Source organism: Oncorhynchus clarkii, chromosome 13 (genome assembly GCF_045791955.1).
Source record: "Oncorhynchus clarkii lewisi isolate Uvic-CL-2024 chromosome 13, UVic_Ocla_1.0, whole genome shotgun sequence".
Classification (NCBI taxonomy): Eukaryota; Metazoa; Chordata; class Actinopteri; order Salmoniformes; family Salmonidae; genus Oncorhynchus; species Oncorhynchus clarkii.
Window position 1 is genome coordinate 52781322 of NC_092159.1, and position 13301 is coordinate 52794622.

General features: G+C 46.3%; 1 protein-coding gene across 1 annotated transcript in view; it reads right to left on the reverse strand.

Annotated features, from left to right (window-relative positions):
• Window positions 1–13301, reverse strand: part of LOC139365071 (adhesion G protein-coupled receptor L1-like) — a 251969-nt gene that overhangs the window by 19648 nt on the left and 219020 nt on the right. Inside the window, exons 15-19 of the mRNA XM_071102434.1 lie at window positions 7265–7445; window positions 6963–7085; window positions 2211–2416; window positions 417–422; window positions 81–254 (exon numbers count right to left, since the gene is read on the reverse strand). Coding sequence (XP_070958535.1) covers window positions 81–254; window positions 417–422; window positions 2211–2416; window positions 6963–7085; window positions 7265–7445 — 690 coding nt within the window. The remainder of the gene's footprint in view (window positions 1–80; window positions 255–416; window positions 423–2210; window positions 2417–6962; window positions 7086–7264; window positions 7446–13301) is intronic.

Consider the following 13301-nt stretch of genomic DNA (forward strand, 5'->3'; position numbering starts at 1 on the left):
GTGTGTGTGAGTGTGTGTGTGTGTGTGTGTGTGTGTGTATGTGTGTGTATGTGTGTGTGTGTAATATCCACTGGACCTACATCAGGCTGGTGGTGGGCCATGAGCACAGCAAAGTTGGTGAGATGGGAACAGGAGCAGGTGGTGTGTGTGCTGTTGGTGTCCAGCAGTCTACAGCCCTGAGACGACCACTGGCCTGTCATCGACCGCTCAGAGTAATTCCAGAACGAACAGTTGGGACTGTAGTGGTTCTCCAACTGGAGGGAGAGAGTGAGAGAGAGAGAGGGGGGGTGGAGGGGGTAATTTCAAATGAAAATGAATTCACTTTATTGATACCCAAGGTAAATGGTTCTGTCGCAGGCTTTATAACAACACACAAACATAAATAACGAACATAAAGTGCTGCAATCCATTTAAACATGTTTCTATACAGTACAAGCAGATGACAGGGAAAGACAATACAGCCTATTTAAACAGTTGGCAAATATGTGGGAGAGAGAGAGAAAGGGTGAGAGGTGAAATATATTGTAATGCATGTGTACAGTAACAGAACAGTGTGTACAGTGTGGGGGACGTAGGGTTTGATGCTCTGTATACAGTATGTGTATGGGCTTGTTTGTCTACTACAGTACAGTGTGTGTATGGGCTTGTTTGTCTACTACAGTACAGTATGTGTATGGGCTTGTTTGTCTACTACAGTACAGTATGTGTATGGGCTTGTTTGTCTACTACAGTACAGTATGTGTATGGGCTTGTTTGTCTACTACAGTACAGTGTGTGTATGGGCTTGTTTGTCTACTACAGTACAGTGTGTGTATGGGCTTGTTTGTCTACTACAGTACAGTATGTGTATGGGCTTGTTTGTCTACTACAGTACAGTATGTGTATGGGCTTGTTTGTCTACTACAGTACAGTATGTGTATGGGCTTGTTTGTCTACTACAGTACAGTATGTGTATGGGCTTGTTTGTCTACTACAGTACAGTATGTGGTGTAGTGTTTAAACTCCTGTATGTGTAAATTATGTCAATGTACATTTATGTTTATTTATTTATTATTATTTTACAATGTATTTTACCTTAGTTTAACTAGGCAAGTCAGTTAAGAACAAATTCATACTTTTATTGATGGCCTTGGAACAGTGGGCAGAACTGCAGATTTTTAAATTGTCAGCTCGGGGAATCGATCTTGCAACCTTTCGGTTCATGCAAGTGTATGTGAGTGTAATTATTACGTGAGTGTAGTGCGTATATTGGAGTGTATTGTGTATAGGTGTGTATTGTGTATATGGGAGTGTATTATGTATGGGTGTGTGTATGGGAGTGAAGTGTGTATACTGGAGTGTATTGTGTATGGGTGTGTATGGGAGTGTATTATGTATGGGTGTGTATTGTGTGTATGGGTGTGTATTGTGTGTATGGGAGTGTATTGTGTATGGGTGTATATTGTGTGTATGGGAGTGTATTGTGCATTGGTGTATATTGTGTGTATGGGAGTGTATTGTGTGTATGGGAGTGTATTGTGTGTATTGTGTATGAGTGTATATTGTGTGTATGGGAGTGTATTGTGTATGGGTGTATATTGTGTGTATGGGAGTGTATTGTGTATGGGTGGATATTGTGTGTATGTGAGTGTATTGTGTGTATGGGAGTGTATTGTGCATGGGTGTATATTGTGTGTATGGGAGTGTATTGTGTGTATGTGAGTGTATTGTGTGTATGTGAGTGTATTGTGTATGAGTGTATATTGTGTGTATGGGAGTGTATTGTGTATGGGTGTATATTGTGTGTATGGGAGTGTATTGTGTGTATGGGAGTGCATTGTGTGTATGGGAGTGTATTGTGTGTATGGGAGAGTTTGTGGGTCACAGGTTGGTGGCACCTTAATTGAGGTGAATGTGCTCATGGTAATGTCTGAGGCGTAATGGGGAGGCAGGGTAGCCTAGTGGTTAGAGCGTTGGACTAGTAACCGGAAGGTTGCAAGTTCAAATCCCCGAGTTGACAAGGTACAAATCTGTTGTTCTGCCCCTGAACAGGCAGTTAACCCACTGTTCCTAGGCCGTCATTGAAAATAAAAATTTGTTCTGAACTGACTTGCCTACTTAAATAAAGGTAAAAATGAGTGGAATGGTATCAAACACATGGTTTGTTCAAGCCATTATTATGAGCCGTTCTGTAAGTATGTAAGCGTATGACATTAAATGTAAGTGTATACCTGTAAGTGTTTGAGTGTGAACACCACCGGCTCAGTGAGGAACACTCTGCTGGACTCTTTATTGATGGAGGCGGCGATGACGTGGGAGTTGACCGCCAATCCCCGCTCCCCTGGTGCCGCCTCCAGCTCCATCTTCACCGTGGCGTTCTCCGTAGACAGGAAGGAGCCCAAGTTCTTATAAAGAACAAACACTACCTTGACTTGGCCTGGAGGGGGAGAGAGAGATGAGAGACAGGGAGAGAGAGATGAGAGAGAGAGATGAGAGACAGGGAGAGAGAGATGAGAGACGGGGAGAGACGGGTAGAGAGAGAGACGGGGAGCGGGAGATATAAGAAGAGAGAGAGATAGAGAGGGGAAATGAGAGAGGGAAAGGAAAAAGAAACCCGAAATAGTGTGTGAAGGGAGCATAATAAGGAGAGAGAGTCAGAGAGAGAGAGACAAAAGAAAGAGGTAAAGGAGAGGGAAGGGGGGAAGGAGAGAGAGTCAGAGCGAGAGATAGAACATAAAGAGGGGAAGGAGAGAGAGTCAGAGAGAGAGATAGAACATAAAGAGGGGAAGGGGGGAAGGAGAGAGAGTCAGAGCGAGAGATAGAACATAAAGAGGGGAAGGAGAGAGAGTCAGAGAGAGAGATAGAACATAAAGAGGGGAAGGGGGGAAGGAGAGAGAGTCAGAGAGAGAGATAGAACATAAAGAGGGGAAGGAGAGAGAGTCAGAGAGAGAGATAGAACATAAAGAGGGGAAGGGGGGAAGGAGAGAGAGTCAGAGAGAGAGATAGAACATAAAGAGGGGAAGGAGAGAGAGTCAGAGAGAGAGATAGAACATAAAGAGGGGAAGGAGAGAGAGTCAGAGAGAGAGATAGAACATAAAGAGGGGAAGGTGGGAAGGAGAGGGAGTCAGAGAGAGAGAGAGAACATAAAGAGGGGAAGGGGGAAGGAGAGGGAGTCAGAGAGAGAGATAGAACATAAAGAGGGGAAGGTGGGAAGGAGAGGGAGTCAGAGAGAGAGATAGAACATAAAGAGGGGAAGGTGGGAAGGAGAGGGAGTCAGAGAGAGAGATAGAACATAAAGAGGGGAAGGGGGGAAGGAGAGAGAGTCAGATAGAGAGATAGAACATAAAGAGGGGAAGGTGGGAAGGAGAGGGAGTCAGAGAGAGATAGAACATAAAGAGGGGTAGGGGGGAAGGAGCGAGAGTAAGAGAGAGAGATAGAACATAAAGAGGGGAAGGAGAGAGAGTCAGAGAGAGAGATAGAACATAAAGAGGGGAAGGGGGGAAGGAGAGAGAGTCAGAGCGAGAGATATAACATAAAGAGGGGAAGGAGAGAGAGTCAGAGAGAGAGATAGAACATAAAGAGCGGAAGGGGGGAAGGAGAGAGAGTCAGAGAGAGAGATAGAACATACAGAGGGGAAGGGGGGAAGGAGAGAGAGTCAGAGAGAGAGATATAACATAAAGAGGGGAAGGAGAGAGAGTCAGAGAGAGAGATAGAACATAAAGAGGTAAAGGAGAGGGAAGGGGGGAAGGAGAGAGAGTCAGAGCGAGAGATAGAGCATAAAGAGGGGAAGGAGAGAGAGTCAGAGAGAGAGATAGAACATAAAGAGGGGAAGGGGGGAAGGAGAGAGAGTCAGAGTGAGAGATAGAACATAAAGAGGGGAAGGAGAGAGAGTCAGAGCGAGAGATAGAACATAAAGAGGGGAAGGAGAGAGAGTCAGAGAGAGAGATAGAACATAAAGAGGGGAAGGGGGGAAGGAGAGAGAGTCAGAGAGAGAGATAGAACATACAGAGGGGAAGGGGGGAAGGAGAGAGAGTCAGAGAGAGAGATAGAACATAAAGAGGGGAAGGAGAGAGAGTCAGAGAGAGAGATAGAACATAAAGAGGGGAAGGGGGGAAGGAGAGAGAGTCAGAGAGAGAGATAGAACATACAGAGGGGAAGGGGGGAAGGAGAGAGAGTCAGAGAGAGAGATAGAACATAAAGAGGGGAAGGAGAGAGAGTCAGAGAGAGAGATAGAACATAAAGAGGGGAAGGAGAGAGAGTCAGAGAGAGAGATAGAACATAAAGAGGGGAAGGGGGGAAGGAGAGAGAGTCAGAGAGAGAGATAGAACATAAAGAGGGGAAGGAGAGAGAGTCAGAGAGAGAGATAGAACATAAAGAGGGGAAGGGGGGAAGGAGAGAGAGTCAGAGAGAGAGATAGAACATACAGAGGGGAAGGGGGGAAGGAGAGAGAGTCAGAGAGAGAGATAGAACATAAAGAGGGGAAGGTGGGAAGGAGAGGGAGTCAGAGAGAGAGAGAGAACATAAAGAGGGGAAGGGGGGAAGGAGAGGGAGTCAGAGAGAGAGATAGAACATAAAGAGGGGAAGGTGGGAAGGAGAGGGAGTCAGAGAGAGAGATAGAACATAAAGAGGGGAAGGTGGGAAGGAGAGGGAGTCAGAGAGAGAGATAGAACATAAAGAGGGGAAGGGGGGAAGGAGAGAGAGTCAGACAGAGAGATAGAACATAAAGAGGGGAAGGTGGGAAGGAGAGGGAGTCAGAGAGAGAGATAGAACATAAAGAGGGGTAGGGGGGAAGGAGCGAGAGTAAGAGAGAGAGATAGAACATAAAGAGGGGAAGGGGGGAAGGATAGGAAGTCAGAGAGAGAGATAGAACATAAAGAGGGGAAGGTGGGAAGGAGAGGGAGTCAGAGAGAGATAGAACATAAAGAGGGGAAGGTGGGAAGGAGAGGGAGTCAGAGAGAGAGATAGAACATAAAGAGGGGAAGGGGGGAAGGAGAGAGAGTCAGACAGAGAGATAGAACATAAAGAGTGGAAGGTGGGAAGGAGAGGAAGTCAGAGAGAGATAGAACATAAAGAGGGGAAGGGGGGAAGGAGAGAGAGTAAGAGAGAGAGATAGAACATAAAGAGGGGAAGGGGGGAAGGAGAGGGAGTCAGAGAGAGAGATAGAACATAAAGAGGGGAAGGGGGGAGAGGGAGTCAGAGAGAGAGATAGAACAAAGAGGTAAAGGAGAGGGAAGGGGGGAAGGAGAGAGAGAGAGAGACAAGAGAATGAGGAAAAGGAGGAATAGTAAAAAGAGAAGACAGAAATAGCGAGAGAGAGAGGACAGGGGGAATGATAAGGGGGAAAGGAGGAAGGGGAGAGAGGCAGAGTGACAGAGGGAGAGAGAGAGAGTTAGTGAAGGTTAGAATGATGGTAAGAACCGTTTCATTTTGACTGGTGGGAAAGAGGGGAGATTTAATGTGGAGGGCAATGGAACATTCATCCCTCAAGCATTCACAGATCTCCTATTATTCCATATGAATTTTTCATGTGCGTTTGTTTCAATCATTCTAATCTGGATCCCACTGCAGAGCCCAGAGCGCTGACAGAAAACAGAGAAGGGGAGAGGGATGGATGGGTGAAGGACTGGAGGGAGGGAGAGGAGGAATGGAGGGAGGGAGAGGGGGAGGAGGAGGGGCGAGGGGGAGGAGGAGGGGGGCTTGAAACGGGAGAAGAGATGAGAGAGGGGTATAAGATAGTGGAGAGACGGAGCAAGGGAGAGAGAGAGAGAGCGAGAGCTGAGATTGCTCTGTCAGGCTATGGGTGATAGTAATCTACACGCCTCTCCAGCTATTCTATTAGGAGTGCTGTTAGGAAACCATCAAGGAAGAAATGGTCTCAGAGCTTTTCTTAATCTGATTGGCCTGTTATTATGAAACAATAACTTGGTCAACTGCATGCAGATTACTTTAGACTCGCATGAAAATGCAAATGTAAACATTGACTGAGAGATCCCTGAGCCCATAACTCAGGTCATGAAGTGAACGGGAGATCCAGAGCCCATATCTCAGGTCATGAAGTGAACGGGAGATCCCGAGCGCATATCTCAGGTCATGAAGTGAACGGGAGATCCCGAGCCCATATCTCAGGTCATGAAGTGAACGGGAGATCCCCGAGCCCATAACTCAGGTCATGAAGTGAACGGGAGATCCCCGAGCCCATATCTCAGGTCATGAAGTGAACGGGCGATCCCCGGGCCCATATCTCAAGTCATGAAGTGAACGGGAGATCTCCGAGCCCATATCTCAGGTCATGAAGTGAACGGGAGATCCCTGAGCCCATAACTCAGGTCATGAAGTGAACGGGAGATCCAGAGCCCATATCTCAGGTCATGAAGTGAACGGGAGATCCAGAGCCCATATCTCAGGTCATGAAGTGAACGGGAGATCCCTGAGCCCATAACTCAGGTCATGAAGTGAACAGGAGATCCAGAGCCCATATCTCAGGTCATGAAGTGAACGGGAGATCCAGAGCCCATATCTCAGGTCATGAAGTGAACGGGAGATCCAGAGCCCATATCTCAGGTCATGAAGTGAACGGGAGATCCAGAGCCCATATCTCAGGTCATGAAGTGAACGGGAGATCCAGAGCCCATATCTCAGGTCATGAAGTGAACGGGAGATCCCTGATCCCATATCTCAGGTCATGAAGTGAACGGGAGATCCCCGAGCCCATATCTCAGGTCATGAAGTGAACGGGAGATCCCTGAGCCCATAACTCAGGTCATGAAGTGAACGGGAGATCCAGAGCCCATATCTCAGGTCATGAAGTGAACGGGAGATCCAGAGCCCATATCTCAGGTCATGAAGTGAACGGGAGATCCAGAGCCCATATCTCAGGTCATGAAGTGAACGGGAGATCCCCGAGCCCATATCTCGGGTCATGAAGTGAACGGGAGAGCTGTAGGGTTTGACTGTGATGTGATGACCGTGATAAGGTTACTGACCATTGCGGCTGTACTGTTTGATGGTGGAGGCGGAGAGCTGGATGGTGCTGTCGCTCACGTAGTTCTGAGGAAAGGACAGGTCCTGAAGGTCCATCTCTGTGTTCAACACGTGCACCTCCAGATCTAAGATACACACACAGGCGTGTGGGAACAAAAGGTTAGAATTGTTCTGCTTTTCCAGGATATTGAGCATGCCCTGCTCTACACCTATCCTCCTACTGGAATTACTATTGCTACTAATTACAATTACTAATCACACACATGCATGCACCCCATTGCTTCCATTTCCCCCTATTTCTTACCAATATTGGGGGCCCGGTCGGTGAAGCGGTTGCCGTACATGTTGTTGGCCAATAGGAAGGCTCCTTTCTCCAGGACGTCCAATAGCATGGTGGCGGTGTGGGCCTGCTCCGTAGTGTTCATGTCCTGCCACGACTCCAGAGCCTCTGTACGCAGCAGGTTGTCCACTGTCTGCACTACCGCCTGGCAACCGAGAGGGGGCGCTAAGGTTCACACTGCTGTATTACACTGCATTACATTTCACATGCTACTGATGTACATGACATTTTCTGCTGCTCTACTCTTATAGTAGACGTTTGACCTGTTATCCAATTTATAACAGAGGCCTGTATGTTTGATTCGTCTTGTGATTCTCTTATACTATACAGGCCTGTATGTTTGATTCACCATGTGATTCTCTTATACTATACAGGCCTGTATGTTTGATTCACCATGTGATTCTCTTATACTATACAGGCATGTATGTTTGATTCACCATGTGATTCTCTTATACTATACAGGCCTGTATGTTTGATTCACCATGTGATTCTCTTATACTATACAGGCCTGTATGTTCGATTCACCATGTGATTCTCTTATACTATACAGGCCTGTATGTTTGATTCATCTTGTGATTCTCTTGGACTATACAGGCCTGTATGTTTGATTCATCTTGTGATTCTCTTGGACTATATAGACCTGTATGTTTGATTCATTGTGTGATTCTCTTGGACTATACAGGCCTGTATGTTTGATTCATCTTGTGATTCTCTTGGACTATACAGGCCTGTATGTTTGATTCATCTTGTGATTCTCTTGGACTATATAGACCTGTATGTTTGATTCATTGTGTGATTCTCTTGTACTATACAGGCATGTATGTTTGATTCATTGATTCCCCTTACCATACATCACCATACATTTCCCCTTCCTTGTACCATACATCACCATACATTTCCCCTTCCCCTTCCCCTTACCATACATCACCATACATTTACCCTTCCCCTTACCATACATTTCCCCTTCCCCTTCCCCTACATTTCCCCTTCCCCTTACCATACATTTCCCCTTCCCCATACCATACATCACCATACATTTCCCCTTCCCCATATCATGCATCACCATACATTTCCCCTTCCCCTTACCATACATTTCCCCTTCCCCTTCACCTACATTTCCCCTTCCCCTTACCATACATTTCCCCTTCCCCATACCATACATCACCATACATTTCCCCTTCCCCTTATCATACATCACCATACATTTCCCCTTCCCCTTACCATACATTTCCCCTTACCCTTACCCTTACCATACATTTCCCCTTCCCCTTACCATACATTTCCCCTTCCCCATACCATACATCACCATACATTTCCCCTTCCCCTTACCATACATCACCATACATTTCCCCTTCCCCTTACCATACATCACCATACATTTCCCCTTCCCCTTACCATACATTTCCCCTTCCCCATACCATACATCACCATACATTTCCCCTTCCCCATACCATACATTTCCCCTTACCCTTACCATACATTTCCCCTTCCCCTTACCATACATGTCCCCTTCCCCGTACCATACATCACCATACATTTCCCCTTCCCCATACCATACATCACCATACATTTCCCCTTCCCTTACCATACATTTCCCCTTCCCCTTCCCATACATTTCCCCTTACCCTTACCCTTACCATACATTTCCCCTTCCCCTTACCATACATTTCCCCTTCCCCATACCATACATCACCATACATTTCCCCTTCCCCTTACCATACATCACCATACATTTCCCCTTCCCCTTACCATACATTTCCCCTTCCCCATACCATACATCACCATACATTTCCCCTTCCCCTTACCATACATCACCATACATTTCCCCTTCCCCTTACCATACATTTCCCCTTCCCCATACCATACATAACCATACATTTCCCCTTACCATACATCACCATACATTTCCCCTTCCCCTTACCATACATCACCATACATTCCCCTTCCCCTTACCATACATTTCCCCTTACCCTTACCATACATCACCATACATTTCCCCTTCCCCTTACCATACATTTCCCCTTCCCCGTACCATACATCACCATACATTTCCCCTTCCCCTTACCATACATCACCATACATTTCCCCTTCCCCTTACCATACATTTCCCCTTCCCCATACCATACATCACCATACATTTCCCCTTACCATACATCACCATACATTTCCCCTTCCCCATACCATACATTTCCACTTACCCTTACCCTTACCATACATTTCCCCTTCCCCTTACCATACATTTCCCCTTCCCCTTACCCTTACCATACATTTCCCCTTCCCCTTACCATACATTTCCCCTTCCCCTTACCATACATTTCCCCTTCCCCTTACCTTACATTTCCCCTTCCCCATACCATACATCACCATACATTTCCCCTTACCATACATCACCATACATTTCCCCTTCCCCTTACCATACATTTCCCCTTACCCTTACCATACATTTTCCCTTCCCCTTACCATACATTTCCCCTTCCCCTTACCATACATTTCCCCTTCCCCTTACCTTACATTTCCCCTTCCCCATACCATACATCACCATACATTTCCCCTTCCTCGTACCATACATCACCATACATTTCCCATTCCCCTTCCCATACATTTCCCCTTCCCCTTACCATACATCACCATACATTTCCCCTTCCCCTTACCATACATTTCCCCTTCCCCATACCATACATCACCATACATTTCCCCATACCATACATCACCATACATTTCCCCTTCCTCTTACCATACATTTCCCCTTCCCCATACCATACATCACCATACATTTCCCCTTCCCCTTATCATACATCACCATACATTTCCCCTTCCCCTTACCATACATTTCCCCTTCCCCTTCACCTACATTTCCCCTTCCCCTTACCATACATTTCCCCTTCCCCATACCATACATCACCATACATTTACCCTTCCCCTTATCATACATCACCATACATTTCCCCTTCCCCTTACCATACATTTCCCCTTACCCTTACCCTTACCATACATTGCCCCTTCCCCTTACCATACATTTCCCCTTCCCCATACCATACATCACCATACATTTCCCCTTCCCCTTACCATACATCACCATACATTTCCCCTTCCCCTTACCATACATCACCATACATTTCCCCTTCCCCTTACCATACATTTCCCCTTCCCCATACCATACATCACCATACATTTCCCCTTCCCCATACCATACATTTCCCCTTACCCCTACCATACATTTCCCCTTCCCCTTACCATACATGTCCCCTTCCCCGTACCATACATCACCATACATTTCCCCTTCCCCATACCATACATCACCATACATTTCCCCTTCCCTTACCATACATTTCCCCTTCCCCTTCCCATACATTTCCCCTTACCCTTACCCTTACCATACATTTCCCCTTCCCCTTACCATACATTTCCCCTTCCCCATACCATACATCACCATTAATTTCCCCTTCCCCTTACCATACATCACCATACATTTCCCCTTCCCCTTACCATACATTTCCCCTTCCCCATACCATACATCACCATACATTTCCCCTTCCCCTTACCATACATCACCATACATTTCCCCTTCCCCTTACCATACATTTCCCCTTCCCCATACCATACATCACCATACATTTCCCCTTACCATACATCACCATACATTTCCCCTTCCCCTTACCATACATCACCATACATTCCCCTTCCCCTTACCATACATTTCCCCTTACCCTTACCATACATCACCATACATTTCCCCTTCCCCTTACCATACATTTCCCCTTCCCCGTACCATACATCACCATACATTTCCCCTTCCCCCTACCATACATCACCATACATTTCCCCTTCCCCTTACCATACATTTCCCCTTCCCCATACCATACATCACCATACATTTCCCCTTACCATACATCACCATACATTTCCCCTTCCCCATACCATACATTTCCACTTACCCTTACCCTTACCATACATTGCCCCTTCCCCTTACCATACATTTCCCCTTCCCCATACCATACATCACCATACATTTCCCCTTCCCCTTACCATACATCACCATACATTTCCCCTTCCCCTTACCATACATCACCATACATTTCCCCTTCCCCTTACCATACATTTCCCCTTCCCCATACCATACATCACCATACATTTCCCCTTCCCCATACCATACATTTCCCCTTACCCCTACCATACATTTCCCCTTCCCCTTACCATACATGTCCCCTTCCCCGTACCATACATCACCATACATTTCCCCTTCCCCATACCATACATCACCATACATTTCCCCTTCCCTTACCATACATTTCCCCTTCCCCTTCCCATACATTTCCCCTTACCCTTACCCTTACCATACATTTCCCCTTCCCCTTACCATACATTTCCCCTTCCCCATACCATACATCACCATACATTTCCCCTTCCCCTTACCATACATCACCATACATTTCCCCTTCCCCTTACCATACATTTCCCCTTCCCCATACCATACATCACCATACATTTCCCCTTCCCCTTACCATACATCACCATACATTTCCCCTTCCCCTTACCATACATTTCCCCTTCCCCATACCATACATCACCATACATTTCCCCTTACCATACATCACCATACATTTCCCCTTCCCCTTACCATACATCACCATACATTCCCCTTCCCCTTACCATACATTTCCCCTTACCCTTACCATACATCACCATACATTTCCCCTTTCCCCTATACAGGCCTGTATGTTTGATTCATCTTGTGATTCTCTTGGACTATATAGACCTGTATGTTTGATTCATTGTGTGATTCTCTTGTACTATACAGGCATGTATGTTTGATTCATTGATTCCCCTTACCATACATCACCATACATTTCCCCTTCCTTGTACCATACATCACCATACATTTCCCCTTCCCCTTCCCCTTACCATACATCACCATACATTTACCCTTCCCCTTACCATACATTTCCCCTTCCCCTTCCCCTACATTTCCCCTTCCCCTTACCATACATTTCCCCTTCCCCATACCATACATCACCATACATTTCCCCTTCCCCTTATCATGCATCACCATACATTTCCCCTTCCCCTTACCATACATTTCCCCTTCCCCTTCACCTACATTTCCCCTTCCCCTTACCATACATTTCCCCTTCCCCATACCATACATCACCATACATTTCCCCTTCCCCTTATCATACATCACCATACATTTCCCCTTCCCCTTACCATACATTTCCCCTTACCCTTACCCTTACCATACATTTCCCCTTCCCCTTACCATACATTTCCCCTTCCCCATACCATACATCACCATACATTTCCCCTTCCCCTTACCATACATCACCATACATTTCCCCTTCCCCTTACCATACATCACCATACATTTCCCCTTCCCCTTACCATACATTTCCCCTTCCCCATACCATACATCACCATACATTTCCCCTTCCCCATACCATACATTTCCCCTTACCCTTACCATACATTTCCCCTTCCCCTTACCATACATGTCCCCTTCCCCGTACCATACATCACCATACATTTCCCCTTCCCCATACCATACATCACCATACATTTCCCCTTCCCTTACCATACATTTCCCCTTCCCCTTCCCATACATTTCCCCTTACCCTTACCCTTACCATACATTTCCCCTTCCCCTTACCATACATTTCCCCTTCCCCATACCATACATCACCATACATTTCCCCTTCCCCTTACCATACATCACCATACATTTCCCCTTCCCCTTACCATACATTTCCCCTTCCCCATACCATACATCACCATACATTTCCCCTTCCCCTTACCATACATCACCATACATTTCCCCTTCCCCTTACCATACATTTCCCCTTCCCCATACCATACATAACCATACATTTCCCCTTACCATACATCACCATACATTTCCCCTTCCCCTTACCATACATCACCATACATTCCCCTTCCCCTTACCATACATTTCCCCTTACCCTTACCATACATCACCATACATTTCCCCTTCCCCTTACCATACATT